Source organism: Salvelinus namaycush, chromosome 3 (genome assembly GCF_016432855.1).
Source record: "Salvelinus namaycush isolate Seneca chromosome 3, SaNama_1.0, whole genome shotgun sequence".
NCBI lineage: Eukaryota > Metazoa > Chordata > Actinopteri > Salmoniformes > Salmonidae > Salvelinus > Salvelinus namaycush.
This window is the reverse complement of record NC_052309.1, coordinates 38,504,181-38,529,859: the sequence shown is the minus strand read 5'-3', so window position 1 is coordinate 38,529,859 and position 25,679 is coordinate 38,504,181. Positions and strand designations below refer to the sequence as shown.

Genomic DNA, 25,679 nt, shown 5'->3' with positions numbered 1-25,679 from the left:
TTTTGCAGTAGGTCCAACCGGCCTCTCAACCGCAGACCACGTGTATGGTATCATGAGGGCAAGCGGTTTGCTGGTTTCAATGTTGTGAACAGAGTGGTGGTGGGGTTATGGTATGGGCAGGCATAAGCTACGGACAACGAACACAATTGCATTTTATCGATGGCAATTTGAATGCACACAAATACCATCAAATCAATTTTATTTGTCACATACGTGTTTAGCAGATGTTATTGCGGATGTAGCGAAATGCTTGTGTTTCTAGCTCCAACAGTGCAGTAATATCTAATAAGTAATATCTAACAATTTCACAACAATACACACAAATCTCAAGTAAAGGACCTAAGGCCCATTGTGATGCCCATTTTTTAAGGTATCTGTGACCAACAGTATTCCCAGTTATGTGAAATCCATAGATTAGGGCCTAATGAATTTATTTCGATTGATTTCCTCATATGAACGAATGTCTGGCGAATATCGAATCTCAAACCAACTTTACCACTTTGAGAAACTTGATTTGAACACTTTTTTTCCCAAGACAGTATATTATTTCTTAACAAATATGCCCTTTTGAGGCGCAAGATCGATTCAATTTTTCTATTACATGTTTTAATTTACGTGTACTTGTATGTGGTTTGTTCGGGTTGCTGTGGGTTCGTGTTGAAGCATGATATGGTTGTTATCATCATCGAAGTTACATATATTTACACAGCGAATGGCAAATTATTTAGTCATTCTTATTATACTGCAGACACCACGACATTTATCTATTTTCAGCGTCATTAAACTATACAATGATTGCGAGTGACATTTTCATTTTCCTGCCTGCTCCCATAAAGAGAGGAAGGAATGACCCAATTTGAAACAGAATTGCGGTCGTATTCTACATAGATTGGCACAGCGTTTCCATGCGTTGTCTTGTGAATGTAGTTTTGTTGTAAACTGACACTGGAAGGGGCTGGTCATTACCTGAAAGGAAAAAAGTAAAGAATGCTTGAAGAAACTTTGTTTGGGGGGGCGATTGACTAGCTGAGGAGCGAGGCGCACATTTATCCGAATTCTCTTTCGACTGCTATTCACTGTCCATTGGTACTGTACCATACGTTTTGTGATTTAAGTTTAGTTTAAGTCTTTTGAAGTAATTAGTCATAAACCAAATGATAAGGAGTTGCAGTTACAGCAACAGCTTCTCGAAGGAAATGTCTACTGTTGATCTTGGATTCCCTATTTAAAGTCCCATCATAAAGTGAGAATCCCAATGCGTTTCGCAGGTAAGAATCTATTACGGTATGGGATTTAATTTGTTGTAGTTTAGTAAAGTGTGCACTCCAGTAGAATGGGGTTCGAAGCTGTCTTTCCTTGATGATTAATTATTTGGCACCTTTACACCACTCATTGATTGACAACCTGAAATGATGTTGTCATTCAATGAGCTCGAGCCGTTTTGTTGATCTTCTCTGAAATTCTTTAAGATGCTTTTGATTATTTTCGATCACCAAATATAGATTCACGTGAAGTTACTGTTACAATGTAACAGTCATGGGGCAGTCCTGTCATGAAAGGGATTTTGGCAGTTGAAGCCCTGATCTAACTTCCCCAGAGTCAAATGAACAGTTTCCACTAGTTACCACAGCCACAAAGTCAGACATTGCTATATCGTAAACATGTATGTTAAAAAAAGGTCTCTTAAAGGTTAAGCATGTGGTTAGGGTTAATGTTAAAATCACATAAAGACAAGGAATTGTAGAAATAGGTGGGGTTTATGACTTTGTGTCTGTGGTAACTAGTGACAACTAGTTTGATGGACGTGGCTAACTATCATTAGCGCAATTGCTAACATACATTACATAGCTCTTGAAACTCAAATCAACCCAAACATTCCTTTGACAATTACCCTAAAAATGATTATTTGCCTCCTACTGAGTTTAATGAGGTACCGGCCATTGCCCAACTATGTATCAGGTTAGGTTGATACTGCTTTCCCTGCTCGTTACCTTCAATGACTGAGCAAATTGTGATGGTCTGTTAAAATTCAACAGCAGTTACAGTGCAGTGCCTTGCAGAAGTATTCATTCCCCTTGGCGTTTTTCCAATTTAGTTGCATTACAACCTGTAATTTAAATGGCTTTTATTTGGATTTCATGTAATGGACATACACAAAACAGTCCAAATTGGTGAAGTGAAATTAAAAAAAAAAATACTTGTTAAAAAAAGAAATGAGAATAATTAAAAACGGAAAAGTGGTGCGTGCATATGTATTCACCCCCTTTGCTATGAAGCCCCTAAATAAGATCTGGTGCAACCAATTACCTTCAGAAGTCAGATAATTAGTTAGATTGCACACAGGTGGACTTTATTTAAGTGTCACATGATCTCAGTATATATACACCTGTTCTGAAAGGCCCCAGAGTCTGCAACGCCACTAAGCAAGGGGCACCACCAAGCAAGCGGCACCATGAAGACCAAGGAGCTCTCCAAACAGTCCAGGGACAAAGTTGTGGAGAAGTACAGATCAGGGTTGGGTTATAAAAAAATATCAGAAACTTTGAACATCCCACGGGAGCACCATTAAATCCAGTATTAAAAATGTAAAGAATATGGCACCACAACAAACCTGCCAAGAGAGTGCCGCCCACCAAAACTCATGGACCAGCAAGGAGGGCATTAATCAGAGAGGCAACAAAGAGACCAAAGATAACCTTGAAGGAGCTGCAAAGCTGCACAGCGGAGATTGGAGTATCTGTCCATAGAACCACTTTAAGCCGTACCACCACAGAGCTGGGCTTTACGGAAGAGTGGCCAGAAAAAAAGCCATTGCTTCAAGAAAACAATAAGCAAACACGTTTGGTATTCGCCAAAAGGCATGTGGGAGACTCCCCAAACATATGGAAGAAGGTACTCTGGTCAGATGAGACTAAAATGTAGCTTTTTGGCCATCAAGGAAAACGCTATGTCTGGTGCAAACCCAACACCTCTCATCGCCCCGAGAACACCATCCCCACAGTGAAGCGTGGAGGCAGCAGCATGCTGTGGGGATGTTTTTGATTGTCAGGGACTGGGAAACTGGTCAGAATTGAAGGAATGATGGATGGCGCTTAATACACATTCGCTTGAAAAATGAGAAAAAAGCGTCAATAGTTTGTCCGTCTTGAGATGCCGTAGCCAGTATACACTTCCTCAAAAATAGTCAGAATTAATCTAAGATAAAATGAATGACAGATTTCTTGAGTTGACATTTGAGGAGATCTTATTCGCACAATTTTACACCTAAGATATTTGGTGCAGTATTTCTCAAGTGAATGACAACAAACCCGTTGACCAATCACCAACGAAGGGGCGGAGCCTTCAGCTACCGACTTCAGCTTGCCTTGAGAAAAAATTAAGTGTGCACGAACAGCCGAAAAAACACTTGCCAAAGACCAGAACGAACAAAATATCTCCAAATGTAGTCATAATATATGCAGGAACTGTTCTGAACTGTTTTGGATTGGAAGCGTGCATTTTTATAGAGTGGGAGCATTGTGCTGCCTTGCGACAATGTTTACATTCTTCACCTAGGCAGGTCTTATGGTATTCCATCGGGAAAACTGCTATAGAATATTGAAAAATGACACCATTGAGAGATTAATACATTAACACAGTTTAATGGTCTTCTCCAATTATATGCAAGCTGTGGCCCAAAAATATATTTAACTGCCAGTGGTGTCCATGTGAGCCAGTTAACCAACAATGCAGTTAAGAAAAAATAAGTGTTAAGAAGAACTTGGCGCTCCGTTACCACTTGCCGTGTGGTAGCAGACTAGGGTGGCTGGAGTCTTTGGCAATCTTTAGGGCCTTCTTCTGGCACTTCTTGTTATAGAGGTCTTGGATGGCAGGAAGCTTGGCCCCAGTGATGGACTGGGCCGTACACACTACCCTCTGTAGTGCCTTGCGGTCGGAGGCCGAGCAGTTCCCATACCAGGCGGTGATACAACTAGTCAGGATGCTCTTGATGGTGTAGCTGTATAAACGTTTTGAGGATCTGAGGACCCATGCCAAATATTGTCAGTCTCCTGAGGGGGAATAGGCTTGTTGTGCCCTCTTCACAACTGTCTTGGTGTGTTTGGAAAATGACAGTTCTTTGGTGATGTGGACACCAAGAAACTTGAAGCTCTTAACCTGCTCCACTACAGCCCTGTTGATGAGAATGGGAGTGTGCTCGTTCTTACTTTTCCTGTAGTTCACAATCACCTCCTTTGTCCTGATCATGTTGAGGGAGAGGTTGTTATCCTGGCACCACACTGCCAGGCCTCTGACCTCCTCCCTATAGGCTCTCATTGTTGTCGGGGATCAGGGATAACACTGTTGTGTCATCGGCAAACTTGATGGTGTTGGAGTCGTGCTTGGCCATGAAGTCTTGGGGGAACAGAGAGTATAGGAGGGGCCTGAGCACGCACCCCTGAGGGGCCCCTGTGTTGAGGATCAGCGTGGCAGATGCGTTGTTACCTACCCTTACCACCTCGGGGCAGCCAGTCAGGAAGTCCAGGATCCAGTTGCAGAGAGAGGTGTTTAGTCCCAGGGTCCTTAGCTTAGTGATGCGCTTTGAGGGCATTAAACAATTAAATGGATTCTGGTTGGTACGTACGGTCACTGTGGGGACGACGTCATCGATGCACTTATTTATGAAGCCAGTGACTGATGTGGTGTACTCCTCAATGCCATCGGATGAACCCCGAAACATATCTTGGGTGGACCAGAGAGTTCATTCTGACGTCTTATTTTCAGCAAGTCCACATGAAACTGCTTTGTAAGAGATAAGAGATAAGGTTTATGACATTTAAACTGAAAAGCCAAATTTACCTCCAAAGGATCGAAGCTATGAATCAATTTAATGCATGTCATTATATGATGTCATTGCCACAACTCAGAGGAGATTAATGGTGAAATGAAAATTCAACACAATTTTTGTGAGCATAAGGGAATTGTGAAGGAGTTTGAACCATAGAAATAGAATAGGTCTGCCTATAAGACACTTATAACTACAGTGGCTTGCGAAAGTATTCACCCCCCTTGGCATTTTTCATATTTTGTTGCCTTACAACCTGGAATTAAAATAGATTTTTGGGGGGTTTGTATTATTTAATTTACACAACATGCCTACCACTTTGAAGATGCCTACCACTTTCAAGAAATAATACAAAAAAATGAAAACTTGAGCGTACATAACTATTCACCCCCCCCCAAAGTCAATACTTTGTAGAGCCACCTTTTAGAGCAATTACAGCTGCACGTCTCTTGGGATATGTCCCTATAAGCTTGACACATCTAGTCACTGGGATTTTTGCCCATTCTTCAATGCAAAACTGCTCCAGCTCCTTCAAGTTGGATGAGTTCCACTGGTGTACATCAATCTTTAAGTCATACCACAGATTCTCAATTGGATTGAGGTCTGGGCTTTCACTAGGCCATTCCAAGACATTTAAATGTTTCCCCTTAAACCACCCGAGTGTTGCTTTAGCAGTATGCTTAGGGTCATTGTCCTGCTGGAAGGTGAACCTCCATCCCAGTCTCAAATCTCTGGAAGACTGAAACAGGTTTCCCTCAAGAATTTCCCTGTATTAAGGGAGTATGCAAGCACACTGGTTTGTACCAGCCAAACAGAGGTATGCAGAAGGATTTAAGAGAGTCTCTTGTGAAGAGGGGGAGGGGGTAATTGAGCAGGTAACTGGAGTGTGAAGCCTGTTGATCGTGAGTAGGTTGCAATAAGGCTCTCCTAATAGAACATGAGGTTGACATAATAGTTGGATTCCGTTTACATTTCTCTCCAGTAGTATTGTTGGACTGATGTTGCAAGTAGATAAGACTTCAATCGACAGACTTATATCCATTGGACTTACTTGGAAATGCATGGTTTAGTTTCATGGCATAAGCATACCTTTTTTGTCAGTGTTATCTCGGCAATCTAAATAACAATCTCAATTCCAGAGAGGTTTCAACCAATGCCCCTCTCAACACTAACTTTGACCTTGTGGTTTGCGTCTACGTTCGGCCTGCGCGCATCCTCTGAAACGACCCAACCTAATGGAATTGAATGTGGCTGTTGATGCGGGGCCGATAGCAGAGAACGAGCGTGATGTTTGCTTTAACAAACATCCGGTCCCAGAGCGCACTGGAGCCTCACCTATCACGTGTGCTCCAGCAATCAGTTTTGATAGCTCACAGTCTATGGCCTCCATCCAAGCTTTGGCTCCTCTTCGTTTCTCTCTCTCTCCCCCTCTGTCATTCTTTCTCCCTCTCCACATGTTAGTTCAGCAGCAGCTGTCATGGCGTGCAGAGAGTGGAATTTTTCCTGCCCCAGAAGGAACAGAAGAGGGGAAGAAGAAAAAAAGAAAATTGAGATCCTTCTATTTCCCACTGATATTCTGATCCAAACGTTTCCCTGGATAATCTTGGGAATGGCCTGAGTAGGAGAAACAAAAATATTGGCAGGAAATCTGGTTAATTACGAATAGCTTTATCGATCGATTTTGACTGAGAGGATAGCTATGCAAAAGTGCTAAATGGAATGTTATTGTTAGTGGTGAGACCAAGTCATTATTATTCGAGTCACAACCAAACATAAAACAAATGTCTAAGTGTAATAAACGCTACGGCGATGGAATGATGAAACGCCATCAATTATTGTAGGATTAGATGGAATATAGATTTACCACATATGCATTTAAATGTGTAAAAGCAACCGCAAACATTTCAACAAGAGAACAACGCGCTATCCACTGGCAGGAGTTCGCCACAGGAATATTACATTTTAACAACAAATTCCAAATGCAACCTAAGTAAAATATCAATTTCAAGCAATTTTGAAATACCAAAAGACCAGTAGGCCTATGCTAGTAATTGTTGCCTCATTGCTAGTTAGATTGCAAAGTAAGTTAATTTTCTTGATCACCAAACAATTGTTGGAGCTGCATATTTATTTATTATGGCAATCCTCGCTCCCTACAATTTGTATTTGCACTGCACAGCAAATCAGCAATCTGTCTGTTAGCTCACCCGATCTGTGTTGATTGACAGTTTGCTGGTCCAATCAGAGGGCAGCGTGTGTTTCACTAGCCAAGGGCGACGCTGCGGCTACTCACTCTGGCTGCATGGAGAGTCATCCAGGGAGACTCTGTGCCACAAAAATGAATAACAAAATGTTACAAAACCTGGCCAGATAATTTCAAGTCATTAGTCTCAAGTCGGAGTCCCGAGTCATGAGGCCCAAGTCATTTTATTTTATAGTCCATAACTGTTGTTAGTGCCCTCTACACTAGTACTTAACTGTGAACATTAAAGATAAAGAACAGACAGTAGCTGCTTTGTGTTGACTCTGACAGTCATGTATAAAAACTGTGTCTGTGTGTGTGCCTCTGCAGCCTGCATTATGTTGGCATATTTCATAATGCTGCTTACAGTGCTTTACTAGTCCTAATTAATGACGCTTTCCTTTCAAAATGTCAAAAGTTTTATTACTGTATGAGCATCCTGAAATATCATTACATTCAGCCACACCAGTTTTATCACAACAATGCTCCCCATAACTGTCAAAATTCCACAAATTTTTGAATGCCAGTTGATTCTTTTTTGTCCTGGAGTTTCTCATGCAGATCTCAGGGTGAGACTGCTGGCTTTAATTTGACTTGCTGTGGACCGTGGAGACTTCCACCCTGTCCAAGCATCATGGGAGCCATCCAACCACCAGAGGAGCAGCTCTCTGCCCCGCTGACTATGACTCAGACATTTGATAGGTTTCCAGATGCATACCATGATATAAGAAGCTTTCAGCCACCGCTGGGAAAGTTGCATCACCCCGATCATCTAACGTGGGGGGCGTTTTGTCCGGCTGCTAGTCTTAAATCTGAGAGTTAATGTAGCGGAGTACAGTGTGTTGCTTTACCCGACCGTGTGCGATATTTCAACCATATGGTTTTCACTTTGGAGGCTTTCGCCAAGGATGTATGAAACAATGAGCTCATCATTGTCCCGCAGTCAATTCGATTCTCTGAAGAGCATCTCTCGAATTTCCCCATTCGCTGTCAGCGGAGTTGACATTGAGCAGAGCAATCTTCAGACTTGTCCTCGTATCCACTTCAGTTGATGTGGGTTCCTAAATAACAGTGACAGTCGGTGTAGGCCTATACAATTGCTCCATCGGCACCCACTTGTTATGCAAAGCCTTTTTGATGCCTCAACAGTTGGTAAACAAAGGTGCTTCAGCAGTTTGTGGTGGGATACAGCACTAAGACATTTTTCACTTTCTCACAGGGGAAATCCTAGCTCCACTTAGCTTGAAATGGAGCAAAACAGAAAGTATGGTTCATGATTTAGAAGCAATGTGCTTCTCATCATTTGTACTCAATATAAACACAAGTGAAAGTGCTTTCGACTATATATGTCTGGTAGGGCTGAGCCCACTGTTTGGTCGATAGGCTGTTGGTCAACCAATATATATATCTTTTTTTTTTGTTGCAGTAGCAAATATATCTACACTGAGCAAAAATATAAATGCAACATATAAAGTGTTGGTCTCATGTTTCATGAGCTGAAATAAAAAATCCCAGAAATGTTCAATATGCTCAAAAAGCTTATTTCTCTCAAATTTGCACAAATTTGTTTGCGTCCCAGTTAGTGAGCATTTCTCCTTTGCCAAGATAATCCATCCACCTGACAGGTGTGGCAAATCAAGAAGCTGATTAAACAGAATGATCATTACAAAGGTGAACCTGGTGCTGGGGACAAGTAAAAACCACTTTAAAATGTTGAGTTTTGTCACACAATGCCACAGATGTCTCAAGTTTTGAGGGAGCGTGCAGTTGGCATGCTGTCTGCAGGAATGTCCACCAGAGCTGTTGCCAGATAACTGAATGTTCAGTTACGACGCTGGACCAATTGTGCGCCGCCCCATGGGTCTCCCGGTCGCGGCCGGCTGCGACAGAGCCTGGACTCGAACCCAGAGTCTCTAGTGGCACAGCTAGCGATGGAGTGCTTTAGACCACTGCGCCACTCGGGAGGCCCTGGATATTTATTTTCATCAGGATATTTTCTTCCTGCAGGCTGCAACGTTTTTATTAGTTGGTTTTATTTAGGCCATTTTTACAAAGTTGGCAATAGAAGTAACTTTTTAGTTTTATCATTTTCATCTAGATTTTAATTCAATTTTGATTAACCACAAGACTGATTGAAGATACGACATTATTATAAATTCAATTAAACTGTTCCAAGAAAATGTGCATATGAAAACCATAACTGGCACACAGATCGGTAGAAATTGTAAGATAAATTGGCATTCCACATGAGAAAGGTTGCCGTCTCCTCGTGTGTCCTTTTACCGGCAAAAGCAGAATCTGCGAAAGCCAGCAGGAGCGGGAGGAGGATGGTCAGGTTTCTCTTGCCCCCTCTTCAGTCATTTCTCTTTTTTCATCCAACAGAGCATCAGACAAGCTCAATGCAATATAGTTGATTTTTTAAAAAGGGTAGCTTATTTGTTTGTAGTCTGTAGAGGGAATGTTGGTTACCCTGCAACGTGTCAGCCAATGCAGACGGCTTATTTGTTTGTAGTCTGTAGAGGGAATGTTGGTTACCCTGCAACGTGTCAGCCAATGCAGACGGCTTATTTGTTTGTAGTCTGTAGAGGGAATGTTGGTTACCCTGCAACGTGTCAGCCAATGCAGACGGCTTATTTGTTTGTAGTCTGTAGAGGGAATGTTGGTTACCCTGCAACGTGTCAGCCAATGCAGACGGCTTATTTGTTTGTAGTCTGTAGAGGGAATGTTGGTTACCCTGCAACGTGTCAGCCAATGCAGACGGCTTATTTGTTTGTAGTCTGTAGATGGAATGTTGGTTACCCTGCAACGTGTCAGCCAATGCAGACGGCTTATTTGTTTGTAGTCTGTAGAGGGAATGTTGGTTACCCTGCAACGTGTCAGCCAATGCAGACGGCTTATTTGTTTGTAGTCTGTAGAGGGAATGTTGGTTACCCTGCAACGTGTCAGCCAATGCGGACGGCTTATTTGTGTTCCGTTGGAGAAACTCTATTCTCTTTTTGGGGGAAAATATGGCTCTGTGATCCACACTTTGCAGTGGAGGATTTGTGAACAAAGGTTTGCGGGCATGCCAACTCCATTGTTCTCTCCAAAAGCTGTGGTAGCTTTTCCACATTGTTCCCAATGGATAAAACAACTGGGGTCCATACTTGAAAGGCTTAGACCTATTTCCAGACCCATTAATTGTCTTGTGAAGCTTGGGTCATTACAGTCTCAAGAAATCATCCCATGTTGTAAAAGGGCTGGCGTTAGAAGAAGAAAGAAAACGGTTATTCACAGGGACTGGCTTATTCAGACTTTCCCACCTCTGATGTGTTATGTTTCCATTGAACTTTGGATTGAACATTTTGCAAAGATCTAATGAAAGCATGCTGACTTTACTGGTATGCATGCATCACTTTGCACAGCTCACCATTTTAAATGCGTTATTTCATGTTGCGTAGGCGGGCAACACCAGCTGAACACCTGCGAGAGTGTGTATTAAGCATATTGTGTGTTTCTCTGTTTCCGGCAGTGTCTAAGAAGCACGGGAAGCTGATCACGTTCCTGCGCACCTTCATGAAGTCCCGGCCCACCAAGCAGAAGCTGAAGCAGAGGGGAATCCTCCGGGAGAGGGTGTTTGGCTGTGACCTGGGAGAGCACCTCCTCAACTCGGGCCACGATGGTGAGACTTTCACTCTCTCTGTCTCTCACTCACTCTCTTTCTCTCGCGCTCTCTCACACACACATACCCCCAGATGTTCTTCAGCTTTGACCTCATTTGTGGTGTTTTGGCGACTTGAAACGCACACATGCAAACACTAACATGCTGAGGGGTGTTCTCAGGATGAACAGTCGCCCTTCTTTGTACAATATGGTCACTCACAGTATGGTAAAAGGGTCGACTAGTCTCCACCTAACATTGCTGTAATGCAGGGCTCGGCTCAAACTTGTCTCAACTCCGGTAGAGGCTAGAGCAAGGTTGAGCTGTTGAGAGTTCAGGTGGGCTTTCACGCTTCAGCAAACAAAGGAGAAGAGGGCTACTCAACAACAATGACAAAAATCATGAGAATGGCTTACCAAGAAAAACTTCCAAAAAGGACTAACTCGAGATAAAAAGGAGTTGGAGCACTCAACAACGAAAAAAGGCACTTTAATCCATTGTACAGGATGCAAACAGATGACTGACGTTTCGACGTCAATCTGATGTCTTCCTCAGAGTGACCTGACCATTGCACTTAGCTCCTGTTTATAGCCCAGTGGCCTATTGACACACAATGTAAAAAAATATATATATGAGAAATAGTGTTTAAATATACATAGGTGATATTTGGGTGTCTGAATCAGGAGACACAGAGACCCTAAAAATCAAGGCAACAACATTATAGAAATGAGGACAGTGAAAAATCATTGTTTAGCCACTTTGGATCCACAGTGTCTGAGGAGTACTGCCAGAATACCTCTTTGTTTGAATTTACGTACGATATCACCTCCTTGGTGAAATTAGACACGTTCTATGGGTACAAAGTGCAGGGAGGAAGGTGAGCCATGTTTGGCTTCGATGCAGTGGCACGAAATAGCATATTCCGTGTTTTTATTTCGAATAGCAGCCTTATGTTCTGCGATGCGAAGATTCAATGCTTAAGTTTGACCAATATAGAGTAAGCAGCCCAGCAGATGCATATGAGCAGGTATATCACGTTTGTGGTGCTACAATTACTGAATCTTTATATTTTGTGTTCTTTACCTGTTCTCGGGTAAACAGATGCGAGGGTGGCAATGTTGTGAACTCTCGTACATTTGGATCACTGTTGAGGATGTTAGTGTTTCAATTTGAGATTGTGGTCAGATAAGTTAATATAAAAAATGTACTTGAGGTTGAGCTGTTGTTCACTGACCCATACAGCTCGATGGGCCGGGCATGCAGAGAGAACCCGACCACCCCCGGTGCCCAGGGAGGGTTGCCACGGCAACTGAGGTGGCTTACAGAAAGTGTAGTGGTCTAGTCGGCAGTGTGGTTAAAGGGAGATTTCGCCTCTCCACTGATCTGGAGCCTGAGGGATCTGGCAACACATGCTTTGTTTGCACCCAAATCCATCCTGAGCCGTCTGTTCTGTCAGCCATCTTCACCACTACTAGCCTCTTCTGCTCTGTTCAGATTGGCCGCCATCACACTGCATTACAGTGGCAGGACTCATACTGTTGCACAAGTACAATACTGCCCATGTTGTCAGTGGTGTGGCTTTAGGAGAAGCAGGCGTCCGTCTAGGAAATAATACTCTGATGGGTTTTTCTTTGGCAATTTGTATGGTACGTACATAGCACATATTCAGCTTATATTTGAATGGCAGTGGTTTTAGATGCCGTTCAGTCTTTGTGAATGAAGAGTCAGACAGTCTTCAAATCACATGCCTTGAGTTGTCCTCATTATATAAGCACGTGCTATGTTTGTTTACACACACATCTGTCATGTGAGAAAGATGACAGACTTGCGATCTCAGAGATGGTAACTCTTATAACGGACAGCCAGTCAGAGCCGTCGGAACGGAGATAGATGTAAAATGACACAACCGTACTTTACCTTTCAAACTGGAGCAAAGCAGTGCTCCCCAACAGTAACGAGATAGGGGATGACATCAGGGATAGATGACATGACATCACTGCACAGCTCCGGATATGACATCTGTCCTGACTTTATGGGTCAGCCTCAGTTGCTGTATGTCTGTATGAGCAGCACAGCTTTCATACCAAGCTGTCAAATGTCTTGTTTGAATGTCACATAAATGCAGGCCTAGACAAATGTTATATGATGTCATAAGCTAGCTTCTCCCTCGTGTGATGTGCTTAAGTTAACTCCTCTATCGTTGACTATCATCATACAGTTGAAGTCGGAAGTTTACATACGCCTTAGCCAAATACATTTAAACTCAGTTTTTCACAATTGCTGACATCTAATCCTAGTAAAAATTCCCTGTCTTAGGTCAGTTAGGATCACCACTTTATTTTAAGAATGTGAAATGTCAGAATAATAGGAGAGTGATTTATTTCAGCTTTTATTTCTTTCATCACATTCCCAGTGGGTCAGAAGTTTACATACACTCAATTAGTATTTGGTAGCGTTGCCTTTAAATTGTTTAACTTGGGTGAAACGTTTTGGGTAGCCTTCCACAAGCTTCCCACAATAAGTTGGGTGAATTTTGGCCCATTCCTCCTGACAGAGCTGGTGTAACGGAGTCAGGTTTGTATGCCTCCTTGCTCGCACACACTTTTTCAGTTCTGCCCACAAATGTTCTATGCGATTGAGGTCAGGGCTTTGTTTTTGCTTTGTCATTGTGGGGTATTGTGTGTAGATTAATGAATTATTAATAATAATTTAATCAATTTTAGAATAAGGCTGTAACGTAACAACATGTGGGAAAAGTCAAGGGGTCTGAATACTTTCCGAATGCACTGTATATGTTGACGAGGGTGGGGCTTAAGCTGCATCGCTTTCTCAGCCCTTGGCCCTAAGGAAAGAAATCTGTATTTCTTTGCCAATTTTAACCTCACACTTATTGTTTGTGTACATGGCTTTTATAATGTGTTTTCCACCCCAACACTGCTTTCCTCAACTTATATAGCAGACCCTCATGCCAAATTGAGTCACGCTTTTTTGAAATCAACAAAGCATGAGAAGACTTTGGTTTTGTTTTGTTTGTTTGTCAATAATGGTGTGCAGGGTGAATACGTGGTCTGCCATACAGTAATTTGGTAAAAAGGCAATTTACATTTGCTTAGGACATTGTTTTCACTGCTGTTAATAATAATGCAGAGAATTTTCACGCGGTTGCTATTGACGCATATCCCACGATAGTTATTTGGGTCGAATTTGTCTCCACTTTTGTGGATTTGGGTGAGCTGAGGTGAGGATGATGTTAGTGTTTAAGTGAAGCCAATTGTAATTTCTATTCTGTATATTTTATCAGGCTCCCGAGTGGCGCAGTGATAAAAGGCACTGCATCTCATTGCTAGAGGCGTCACTACAGACCCTGGTTCGATTTCAGTGTTTGTTTTTTTTTATAAGGAAGCTGAGAGGTCAATTATACTATTTAGGCTTTGTACTGCCACCTTCACTACTGCAGTAAAACGTTTTGTCCAGGAAGTTGTCTAAAATGCATTGGATTTGTTGTTGGCTAATTGTTTTCTGGTAAGTTTCCACACTATTTTCCATCCATGTATAACATTTCATAATAGTATGCAGTTTGTTTGGCTTTTATGCCTCATGATTGAGTATTGCTCTGTTCAAGTAGTCTGTGATTTTGCTGTTAGGCTGTAACATAACATAAAATGTGGAAAAGGTCAAGGGGTCTGAATACTTTCCGAATGCACTGTAGGTAGCACACAGGAGGACATTTTTCTCTGAGATAATATCCTCATTAATTTCTAGCCAGATTTTTTTTTAATCATTTTTTGATTAATTTCAATAAAGTGGGTTAGATCTGCTCTATACCAAATTAGCGTACCCCCTGAGTCTCTTCCCTGTTTCACACCTGGTAGTTTGGTGGATGGACCACCAGCTCTATGTAACCTAGAGGGCAACCAGTTGGTCCATCTCCTCTATACCATGTTTCTTGTAAGATGACAATGTCTGTATTTATGATTTTGTTGGTGAAGTCTGTTTTCTTGCTCTTTAGTCCAAAGGCAGATGACCTCAGACCTTGTATATTCCAGGATGAGTTACTAAAAGTTTTGTGTTCCATAGTATCTAGTGTTATTTGTGTGGTTTAGGCTCGGACCATTGGGTGTGAGCTGAGCATCTGGTGCATGCCTCTTAGGTCGCGGGGTGGGGTTTGGGTGGGTGTATTAGTGGGGGTGGGGCCTGTGTCTGCTCATGGCCTGGGCATATGTGTGCCTGTCATGTTGAGGTCCTTTCTGCAGGGGTGGGGGGCATGGTGGGGCAGAAGGGGCATAAGACTGATCTGGCTTATACAGGGTGTGGCTAGGTTTTGGGGAGGGGTCGACTGGTGGGGGTGAGGATCCTCTTGGTGCGGGTCCTCCAGAAGGGGGGTCTCGCAGTTCTGGGAGGGTGTCTCGCTGGTCTGGGCAGGGTTTCTGTTGCTCCTGTGTGAGGTGCTGGGGCTGCAGATCGGGGTGATGTCCTTCAAGGTCCTGGCAAAAGTGGGGAGACTGCTGCTGGGTGTTTCGGACACCAGAGTTTAGCCACTTGGGGTTTTGGAAAAAGTTTCCCCATCAATATATTTCCCATTTGAGTCAATGAAGAGCACAATCTCTGGCTTTTGTGTGGGGGTGTTGTCAGGAGAGCTATCTGGGGGGCTGACAGGGCAGTTTCAAGAGGTGTGATCACTCGCTCGGGGTGGGGGAGTCATCACCAAGGGAAAGCTTCTCCTGACCTGCGATCTCTTCATTGGAAGTCCTGTTGGAAATGCATGAAGTTGCCCTGCACCATCACTGTTCTGTTATTGTAAAGGATGACAGAGGGTGTCAGTATCAGGGTCCTTGTTTTCCAGTATTCTGATGTTCCACCCTCCATCAATACCTGCTCTCTTCAAATAAGGGTAGTGTGCTCTTATAGCTCTTATAACTGTGTGCCATGCACATGGATGGTCTGTGTGGAAGGTTAAGTTGCTTGCTTTCCCATTTTTGTAGGGTCTGTTCTTTCCTAGCAAGCTTGGTAGCCTTTTAACTTAGCATTCAGTCTTTATACAGTTATATCTAGAGTTGATTGTAATGTTATTTTCTTTCTAAGCTTTATAAGTAGCTTCAGACTGATCATTACTTACTCAGTTCCAGATTGGAGGACATTTTCGGCTTTCTGTTGTGCTTCTTTTGCTGGTTGTTGGTTTGTCAGAAAGTTTTCTGGATAGTCCTTGGCAGTTACTATCCTTGGTAGTAAAAATACTTCCAGAATCCTTCCAGGTAATTTTGTCCAAAATCAGGTTGTAGGTTTTGATTTGGAGTGAAGGTTATGTTGTGGAGGGTAGTGACCTGTCCTTGTATCCATCTTTTCGTTAAAAAACAATATGCTGAAAGATTCAAGAGCTCATCTACTCATGACCTGCTCTCTCTCGCTCTCTGCCCTCTCTCTCTGCCCTCTCTCTCTCTGCCCTCGCTGTCTGCCCTCTCTCTCTATCTGCCCTCTCTCTCTCTCTGCCCTCTCTGTTTGCCCTCTCTGTTTGCCCTCTCTGTTTGCCCTCTCTCTCTGCCCTCTCTCTCTGCCCTCTCTGTCTGCCCTCGCAGCAGGCCATGACGTGTTATCTGATTATCTTGTCCAGATATCTACTGAGACTAGGAACAGTAAAGGATATAAGTGCCCGTTTTGAAAGCAAGGGTTGGTATGATGTGAAGCTGGCAGGCCTTGGTGTCAGGCAGCTCAAAGCTTTGCAGACTTCAACTTTCAAATATTGCCTTTTGAAAATCAACTTGCGGAATGCCTTTTGATTTGGTTTTCTCCACCTTGTATTCTGTGATCAACTTGAAGATCCTTCACAAGATGTTGCTTTTGATCAACGGAAGTTCATGTTTTTCTTTATCAGAGAACATAAAAGCTTCTCTCAGTGCAAAAACACGTTTACCTGGTGTTCCCCTGAGGAAGAATATGTGCTCGTTCTTTAGAAAGGAGGAAGACAGAAGGTCCCTCTTTTCGACCTTGCAGTGTTCCGGTGCACATCTATTGATTGAAGTAGAGATGCCCTTTTTAAAGTTGCCTGAGTGTCTTGTGTTCTCTGACATTGTGTTTCCTGCTCCAGTTCCCCAGGTGCTCAAGAGCTGCACGGAGTTCATCGAGAAACATGGCGTGGTGGACGGCATGTACCGCCTCTCTGGAATCGCCTCCAACATCCAGAAACTACGGTAAGACACGCGCACACACACACTCTCTCACGCACACTGATTTGTCAGTGCTATCCGTTAAACATGGGTCTGCCTCATAGGGCGTTCATAGACGTAATCTCAAGTGTACACCAGCCACCAACTTCTGAGAATTTGTTCTGTTCTGCACAAAAGCCCTCAGTGGACAGAGAAGGCAAAGGTATTTTTATAACATCATGGACCTTGACTACCAGGTGCCATTGTACTCAATATCAGTACATGTTCATGAATACAGCTCTCGTCACAGTAAGTAAAGGGTGAAACGCAACTCCTAAACGTAATGCACTTGTGCCATACATGTCAACAAAATTCCATCAAAGATAACTTGCACTTTCAACAGAAATTCCCATGATCTTTTCCTTGGCATGCGAAATGTGGATTTACCCCTGTGTGTGGGCACTGTGGGCATCCCTCAACAACACTTGTGGGTGGGTGTGTGTGTACATGTTTGCGCGTGGGCATCCCTCGTCAAAAACCTGTTGACTGGCTGTGGAACATAACCCCTAACTGTTCTCTTCCCGTTTTTGCACTGTTCATTTTGTCCTCAAACAGTCCAAGTAAGTGACATTGTTGCACTCTGCCAACTGAGAACTCCCAGTATCTCATCCTTTAATTATAACATTTTAGACTGTGAAGAGGAAGGAATGTTTGGCGTCTCGAAGCCAAGCGTGGAATGGTGTGGGTTTTTTGTAGTATTTTATGGCTTTTTTTTTTCTTTCTCCTGAATAAGTATAATCCTAACCCTGCAATAATTATTTGCATGGTTTAACTCAGGATTGAGATTTAGGAACCGTTTTCAAATGTAGATTTCCAATTGTTAAACCCACTGTTGAATATCCCAACTGCAACTTTACACCTTGGTTGTCTAGGATTACATCATTAATATAATGTGGCATTTATGACAACACCATTATTCCACATTCCAGTGAATGTACAAAACATGAGGAAAAACTGCTCTTTCCATGACATAGTGACCAGGTGAATTCAGGTGAAAGTTATCATCCCTTATTGATGTCACTTGTTAAATCCACTTCGATCAGTGTAGATGAAGGGGAGGAGACAGGTTAAAGAAGGATTTTTAAGCATTGAGACATGGATTGTGTATGTGTGCCATTCAGAGGGTGAATGGGCAAGACAAAATATTTAAGTGCCTTTGAACGGGGTATTGTAGTAGGTGCCAGGCGCACCGTTTTGAGTGTGTCAAGAACAGCAACACTGCTGGGTTTTTCACACTCTAGTTTCCCGTGTGTATCAAGAATGGTCCACCACTCACATCCAGCCAACTTGACACAACCGTGGGAAGCATTGGAGTCCACACGGGCCAGCATCCCTGTGGAACACTTTCGACAACTTGTAGAGTCCTTGCCCTGACAAACTAAGGCTGTTCTGAGGGCAGAAGGGGTGCAACTCAATATTAGGAAGGTGTTCCTAATGTTTTGTACACTCAGTGTATTCACCGAAAAGCGCTCAGACAATTTCATCATCTCTGATGTTTGAACAAAGAAATGAGGGTTTGTTTATGAAGTAAGAGTTATTGATGGCAGCTTCCCGTTAGAAACTTCTAAACATTTATAAAGGGAGTGTCCTGTCCAGAACACTCTGTTTATTTACATAGTAGTTCATATTCCATGGATTTATCATGAGTTCTTCAGGTCACAAAACTCAACACAGAACAGTATGACAAACGCATGAAAATGTATGCACTCACTACTGTATAAGAGCATCTGCTAAATTACTCAAATGTAAAACTAAGATAAAGAGATGAACCAACACCTCTTTGCAATGGGAGGAATGGTTCTATTTTCCTCTCTTGATTTGTCTATATTTTTCTGTGTTACTTACTTGCTCACTCTCTCTGTCCATGAATCTGTCTCGGTCTCTCTTTCTCGCTCAATCCGCTCTTTCCTTCTATCCGCCCCCCCCCCCCCCCCCCTCTATCCCTCCCCTCTCGCTCTCCATCCATGTCTTTCTATCCCTCCCTCCGCTAGGCATGAGTTTGACTCGGAGCAGATCCCCGACCTGACCAAAGACGTGTACATCCAGGACATCCACTGCGTGGGTTCATTGTGCAAGCTCTACTTCCGCGAGTTGCCCAACCCCCTGCTCACCTATCAGCTCTACGAGAAATTCTCCGTAAGGACCTGCTCTTGGCACAGCACGGGGACTGCACCCTGAGTGCCCTTCTCCACCCAAAACAAAAACATCACGATTTCTCACACTGTCGTTCTGCTGCCGCTTGGCGTCCCCCTAGTTACAACGAGCCCCTTTTGTTTTGGTTTGAGAGCTCTTCAGTGTTGCAATGTTGCGTAATGCCCTTGGCCCAAGAGGAACCCTGCTCTGTCTCTTTGTGGATAGTATTTATTAGGTTTCGCATTGTCCCGAACTGGCGTCCAATTTCCATGTCCAAAATATATATATATTTTTTCTGTCTCTTTGGGGGTATATTCAAGACCCTCGCCAGGACCAAGTGTCAATTATTTCAAGGTTAAGAAGTACTGTATATGTTATGAGAGTGTGCTAATCTGACACTTTCCCCCCCGAAGTAAAATATAAAAATTGTCATAGGCCCTCAGTAATCACATTCTCGATTTACCAAAGACTAAATACACTGTTGGAGGGCTTATCTTGGAACCCCCACTCCAAAATCTAAGCGCATGGCACCCACTTTAAACGACTAGTACTACAAATACAAAACTCACTCCGACTTCAAATAAAACCCCTCACCAAACAAAATGGTCTTGGCTGTAGCCTGTAAAGATGGTGTAAATGTTTACTGGTTGCTATGGAAGAGAGGGGAAGGGTGGCGGCGGGAGTGTTCTGTCCCCTTGGCTTAGCCAAGCGGTGTGCAAGTGCCTCTACACCGGCCCTGGCCGACTGACTGCGTGGAGGTGTCGTGTTAATGAAGCACTTCTTAACGCAGAGGCACTGATCCCTACCACTCTCCTCCATCCTCCCCTCTATCTCCCTCGTTCCTTTCCGCTCCACAGGAGGCCGTGTCAGCAGCCACAGACGAGGAGCGGCTCATCAAAATACATGATGTCATTCAGCAGCTGCCGCCTCCGCATTACAGGTTAGCGCAAAGCCACGCTGCCCCCTGCAGGAACACACAGGCTACAACACACAGTGCTGTCTCCATAACAGGATGTCAATCTATGTCAATAAACGCAACATTTTCAAAGATTTTACTGAGTTGCAGTTCATATAAGGAAATCAGTCTATTGAAATAAATTCATTTGGCACTAATCGGTGGACTTTACATGGCTGGGAATACAGATATGCATCTGTTAGCCAGAGATACCTTAAAAACAAATAGGGGTGGATCAGAAAACCAGTCAGTATCTGGTGTGACCACCATTTGCCTCATGCAACACATCTCCTTTGCATAGAGTGGATCAGGCTGTTGATTGTGGCCTGTGGAATGTTGTCCCTCTCTTCAATGGCTGTGCGAAGTTGCTGGATATTGGCGAGAACTGGAACACGTGGTCATACACATTATCCAGAGGCCGGTTGGACGTACTGGCAAATTCTCTAAAACGATGTTGGAGGCGGCTTATGGTAGAGAAATTAACATTAAATTCTCTGGCAATAGCTCTGGTGGACATTCCTGCAGTCAGCATGCCAATTGCACGCTCCCTCAACTTGAGACATCTGTGGCATTGTGTTGTGTGACAAAACTGCACATTTTAGAGTGGCCTTTTGTCCCCAGCACAAGGTTCACCTGTGTAATGATCATGCTGTTTAATTAGCTTCTTGATATGCCGCACGTGGATGGATTATCTTGGGATGTAAACAGGGATGTAAACAAATTTGTGCAGAGAAATTAGCTTTTTGTGCATATGGAACATTTCTGGGATCAACACTTTATATGTTGCATTTATATTTTGGTTCAGTGTACATTTCTTTGCGTTAGGAAGGGTGTCAAACATTAACAATGATATAGACACATTATATGAACTACATGACCAAAAGTATGTGGACAACTGCTCGTTGAACATCATATTCCAAAATCATGGGCATTAATATGGAGTTGGTCCCCCCTGGTCCCTTCCACTCTGATGGGAAGGCATTCCACTAGATGTTATAACATTTATTCTGCCAGAACTTGCTTCCATTCAACCACAAGACCATTAGTAAGGTCGGGCACTAATGTTGGGCGATTAGGCCTGGCTCGCAGTCGGCATTGCGCAGTCATTCGATGGGATTGAGGTCAGGACTCTGTGTAGGCCAGTCAAGTTATTCCACAATGATCTCGACAAACCATTTCTGTATGGACCTCGCTTTGTGCACGGGGACATTGTCATGCTGAAACAGGAAAGGGCCTTCCCCCAAACTGTTGCCACAAAGTTGGAAGCACAGAATCATAAAAAATGTAATTGTATGCTGTAGTATTAAGATTTCCCTTCACTGGAACTAAGATGCCTAGCCCGAACCATGAAAAACTGCCCCAAACCATTATTCCTCCTCCACCAAACTTTCCAGTTAGCACTATGCCTTGGGGCAGGTAGCATCCGCCAAACCCAGATTCGTCCGTTGGAATGACAGATGGTAAAGCGTGATTCACCACTTCAGAGAACGTCTTTCCACTGCTCTAGAGTCCAACGGCGGCGAGCTTTACACCACTCCAGCCGACACTTTGTATTGCGTGTGGTGATCTTAGGCTTGTGTGGGGCTGAACCCATGAACCCATTTCATGAAGCTCCCGACGAACAGTTCTTCTGCTGACTTTGCTTCCAGAGGCAGTTTGGAACTCGGTAGTGAGTGTTGCAACCGAGGACAGACGTTTTTAACGCTCTACACGCTTTAGCACTCGGCGGTCTTGTTCTGTGAGCTTGTGTGGCCTTCCACTTTGCAGCTGAGCCGTTGTTGCACCTCGACGTTTCCACTTCCCAATAACAGCATTTACAGTTGACCGGGGCAGCTCTAGCAGGGCAGAAACAAACTGACTTGTTGGAAAGGTGGTATCCTAAGACGGCACCACGTTCATAGTCAGTGGGCTCTTCAGTAAGGCCATTCTACTGCCAATGTTTGTATATGGAGATTGCATGGCTGTGTGCTCGGTTTTCTACACCTGTCAGCAACGGGTGTGGCTGAAATAACCAAATCCACTCATTTGAAAGGGTGTCCACATACTTTTGTGTATATATATTGTATATTATACAAACATAATGGATGGTTAATGTATTACACTCAAACAGTTTCAGAACCTTATGATCTTATACAAGTAGGTAAAACATAGTTCTGTAGATTTAGTCATAGAACTGGTGTAAATGTGTGTTTCATCCCCCATCCTGTTCTCAGGACTCTGGAGTTCCTCATGAGGCACCTGTCCCAACTGGCCACCTTCAGCTACATCACCAACATGCACAGCAAGAACCTAGCCATCGTCTGGGCACCCAACCTACTGAGGTCAGACGACGTTATCTTGTTCAATGTCATGTTATTGTTCATATCTCACCAGTGTTATCAATAGTACTAGTACATATAGGTTGCTCTGAGTAACTGCAGTTGATCTTGTACCGAAAATAGCAATGATATGACGATTTAGGAAACAAACTAATTCTTCCGCATTTTTGTGGAAGTTGGTCTGTGGCGGTCATGAAATTTCGTCAGCCGGTTATTGTCATGCAAAAGACTGCCGGTCTCACGGTAATTGACCGTTAATTAACATAAACATGTTTAGTATCTCCAGGCCTCCACACATACAAGCCGCTAATGCACACCTTTGGAACATCTACATTTAAAAGTATAATACATCAATTTAATATACACCGTCACAATACCTCTATTTGTTTTAGTCCAGTCTAAAGAAACATGATATGAGGAAAATGTATTTCAGAAGAACAGAATGAGTTGGCCTACGTTATTTGTCTATGCTCCATGCCATAGGCTGTAGGCTTGTTCATTGAGCTGACAAGATATGCTTATAAGTCCCATGCCATTATTTAGTTTTATATGACTTTATAGTAAGAAGAATACAATTGAACTTAGGAAAAATATCCTTTCTATTTTATTCAGCTATTATGGAGCGGGTGCGCAAATGAAGTGGCTATGTTGAGTGTTAAAGTGATCATTTGAAGCAGGTCCTACAGTGCATTCGGAAAGTATTCAGACCCCTTCCCTTTTTCCAAATTTGTGAGATGTTTCTACAACTTGATTGGAGTCCATCTGTGGTAAGTTCAATTGACTGGACATGATTTGGAAAGGTACACACCTGTTTATATAAGGTCCCACAGTTGACAGTGCATGTCAGAGCAAAAACCAAGCCATGAGGTCGAAGGAATTGTCCGTAGAGCTCCAAGACAGGACTCCACCAATCAGGCCTTTATGGTAGAGTGGCCAGATAGAAGCCACTCCTCAGTAAAAGGCACATGACAGCCCGCTTGGCGTTTGCCAAAAGGCACCTAAAGACTCTCAGACCATGAGAAATAAGATTTTCAGGTCTGATGAAACCAAGATTGAACTCTTTGGCCTGAATGTGTACCAAGCGTCATGCCTGGAGGAAACCTGGCACCATCCCTACGGTGAAGCATGGTGGTGGCATCGTCATGCTGTGGGGATGTTTTTCAGCGGCAGGGACTGGGAGACTAGTCAGGATCAAGGCAAAGATGAACAGAGCAAAGTACAGAGATCCTTGATGAAAATCTGCTTGAGAGGATCTGCAGAGAAGAATGTGAGAAACTCCCCAAATGCAGGTGTGCTAAGCTTGTAATATTTCAGTTTATTTTTTATAAATGTCCACAAATTTCTTAAACCCTGTTTTTGCTTTCTCGTTATGGGGGATTTTGTGTAGATTGATGACCAAATGTTTTTTTTCACCCATTTTAGAATAATAACATAACAAAATGTGGAAAAGGTCAAGGGGACTGAATATTTTCCGAATGTTAGATTTAGAGTTATTTGGCAACTTTAATTGTGAATGATACAAACCTTAGACTGTCTTAGAAATTAAAACATATATGGGCTGCATGGTGCGACCTATAGGCTATTGATGATTTGAGAAAGTAGCAAAAAAAGCTTGATGTCTGTTCCTTGCCTCAGGCTGCACAGCTGTTCTCTCATCGAGTGATCATATTTTCACCCATCAGACTGTCCTCAATTTAATCTTTACTAATATGTCACATTTTGTTTCGATTTAGAATTGCCCATTATGAAATGGGCCGGAACACGAGCAGAGGAAAAAAGACATGTCATCTGTGTTGCACTCGAATAGTGAATGGAGGCCTGGCGTTTTGTAGGCTACTTCGGTTTTATAGTGGAGAATGTGCTTAATATGAGTAGCTGAAAAATAAATATAAGAGAACTTATTTCACTCCATGCATCAACCACTGTTGGTGGGGCATGCTCTCGCTGACTGACAGGTGATATTACGCCCTAACTCTGTATGCCATGGGTTTCCAACCTTGTTCCTGCAGCTACCCAGTGCTTAATTTGTGAAACGTATGGCAACATCGATAGTAACATGTTTTCGCAACAAAATATATTTCACTAAACTTAACAGCCCCTCTGCATGCTTGAGAAAGTGATAGAGGGGATGAGATATTCTGTATAGCTAAAGGTTCATTTTGAAAATGTAAAAAATTCCCTATTACTAGGTTATTCAAAATCAAATACAAATATACTAATTGTAGGCTAACTGTAAGCCGCCCTGCACAAGCAATGAACCAACAGCATCGCCTAGGGCTTTAAGTTCTCTCCCAGACTAATGGATAGAAATTTTGTCCATCCAGTATGCATAATAATACAGTTCCCACTCAAAGGTGATTTACTCAAATTTGTTGAATTTGGGAGTATAGCCTAGACCAATTATATATACCAACGACATCGTAAATCAGTTGTTTTTCTGCCATGTGTAATATGCAGTAGGCTATGTATTGTATAATGGCACAATCATAATTTTAATTATGATTTTTCTTTTGGGCTTGGGCTCATAAGCCTATGCATTTGCATAAGCTCTATGGGTGTTTTGAATTAATCATCACCTTAGAAAGTGCTGTCCATTTTGTGGTGTTAGGCGTCGAAACAACATCCATGTTTTACACTGTTTCAACCCGCTGTTGAACTTTTTTCTTCAAATTGATCATCACAGTGAGGTTAGTTTTAATGTATGATAGGCCTACAGTTTTTATGAGATTTTTTGATTGCCTGTGCATTGATGTCAGAGCGGTTAGAGGAACAATAGAGCCCTGAGTACCAGGCCATTGGGACCTGATGGTAGTTAGCAAGTTGGGTACTACCAAAGCATGTCCAGAGGGCATAAAAGGAGATGACCGTGACTCAACGGTCATGTGGAATTTTACTGTGGTCATGACTGCGATTGTGGCAGTAGTACGGTCACCGCAACAGTCCTATGTGGAAGAATGAGCCATTAAAAAAAGGTTGATCCCCAATGTCGTCTCCCCAGGTCCAAGCAGATAGAGTCGGCCTGCTTCAGCGGCACGGCAGCCTTCATGGAGGTCCGCATCCAGTCGGTGGTGGTGGAGTTCATACTGAACCACGTAGACGTCCTCTTCAGCCCCAAGCTCAGCTCGCTCATACGGGAGGGAGCAGGTACGCATGCCAACCTGTTGGGATGTCATCTATGCTCACAGTGCCATGGTGCTAACCGAAGCTGGAGGATTAGTTCTTATGCAGGATTTTGCTTGATTCTATTCAATGCCAGTGGTGCTTTTGTCATAGCGCAAGCAAATTGTGCGCAAGCAGAATCCACTTGACCCTCAATTTAGAAAAGTAGCTTACTCAGAACAATCACTTTTTATGCAAGTAATTTGTCTC

The 25,679-nt window shown here is 43.1% G+C and overlaps 1 protein-coding gene across 5 annotated transcripts in view; it reads left to right on the top strand.

Annotated features, from left to right (window-relative positions):
• LOC120031221 (rho GTPase-activating protein 32-like) overlaps nt 1-25,679 on the top strand; it is a 46,139-nt gene that overhangs the window by 11,457 nt on the left and 9,003 nt on the right. For all 5 annotated transcript variants that reach the window (XM_038976899.1, XM_038976882.1, XM_038976874.1 and 2 more), the window contains 6 exons: nt 10,576-10,725; nt 16,787-16,889; nt 18,896-19,040; nt 19,895-19,977; nt 22,206-22,313; nt 25,309-25,454. In XM_038976899.1, the coding sequence (XP_038832827.1) occupies nt 10,576-10,725; nt 16,787-16,889; nt 18,896-19,040; nt 19,895-19,977; nt 22,206-22,313; nt 25,309-25,454 (735 nt within the window). The remainder of the gene's footprint in view (nt 1-10,575; nt 10,726-16,786; nt 16,890-18,895; nt 19,041-19,894; nt 19,978-22,205; nt 22,314-25,308; nt 25,455-25,679) is intronic.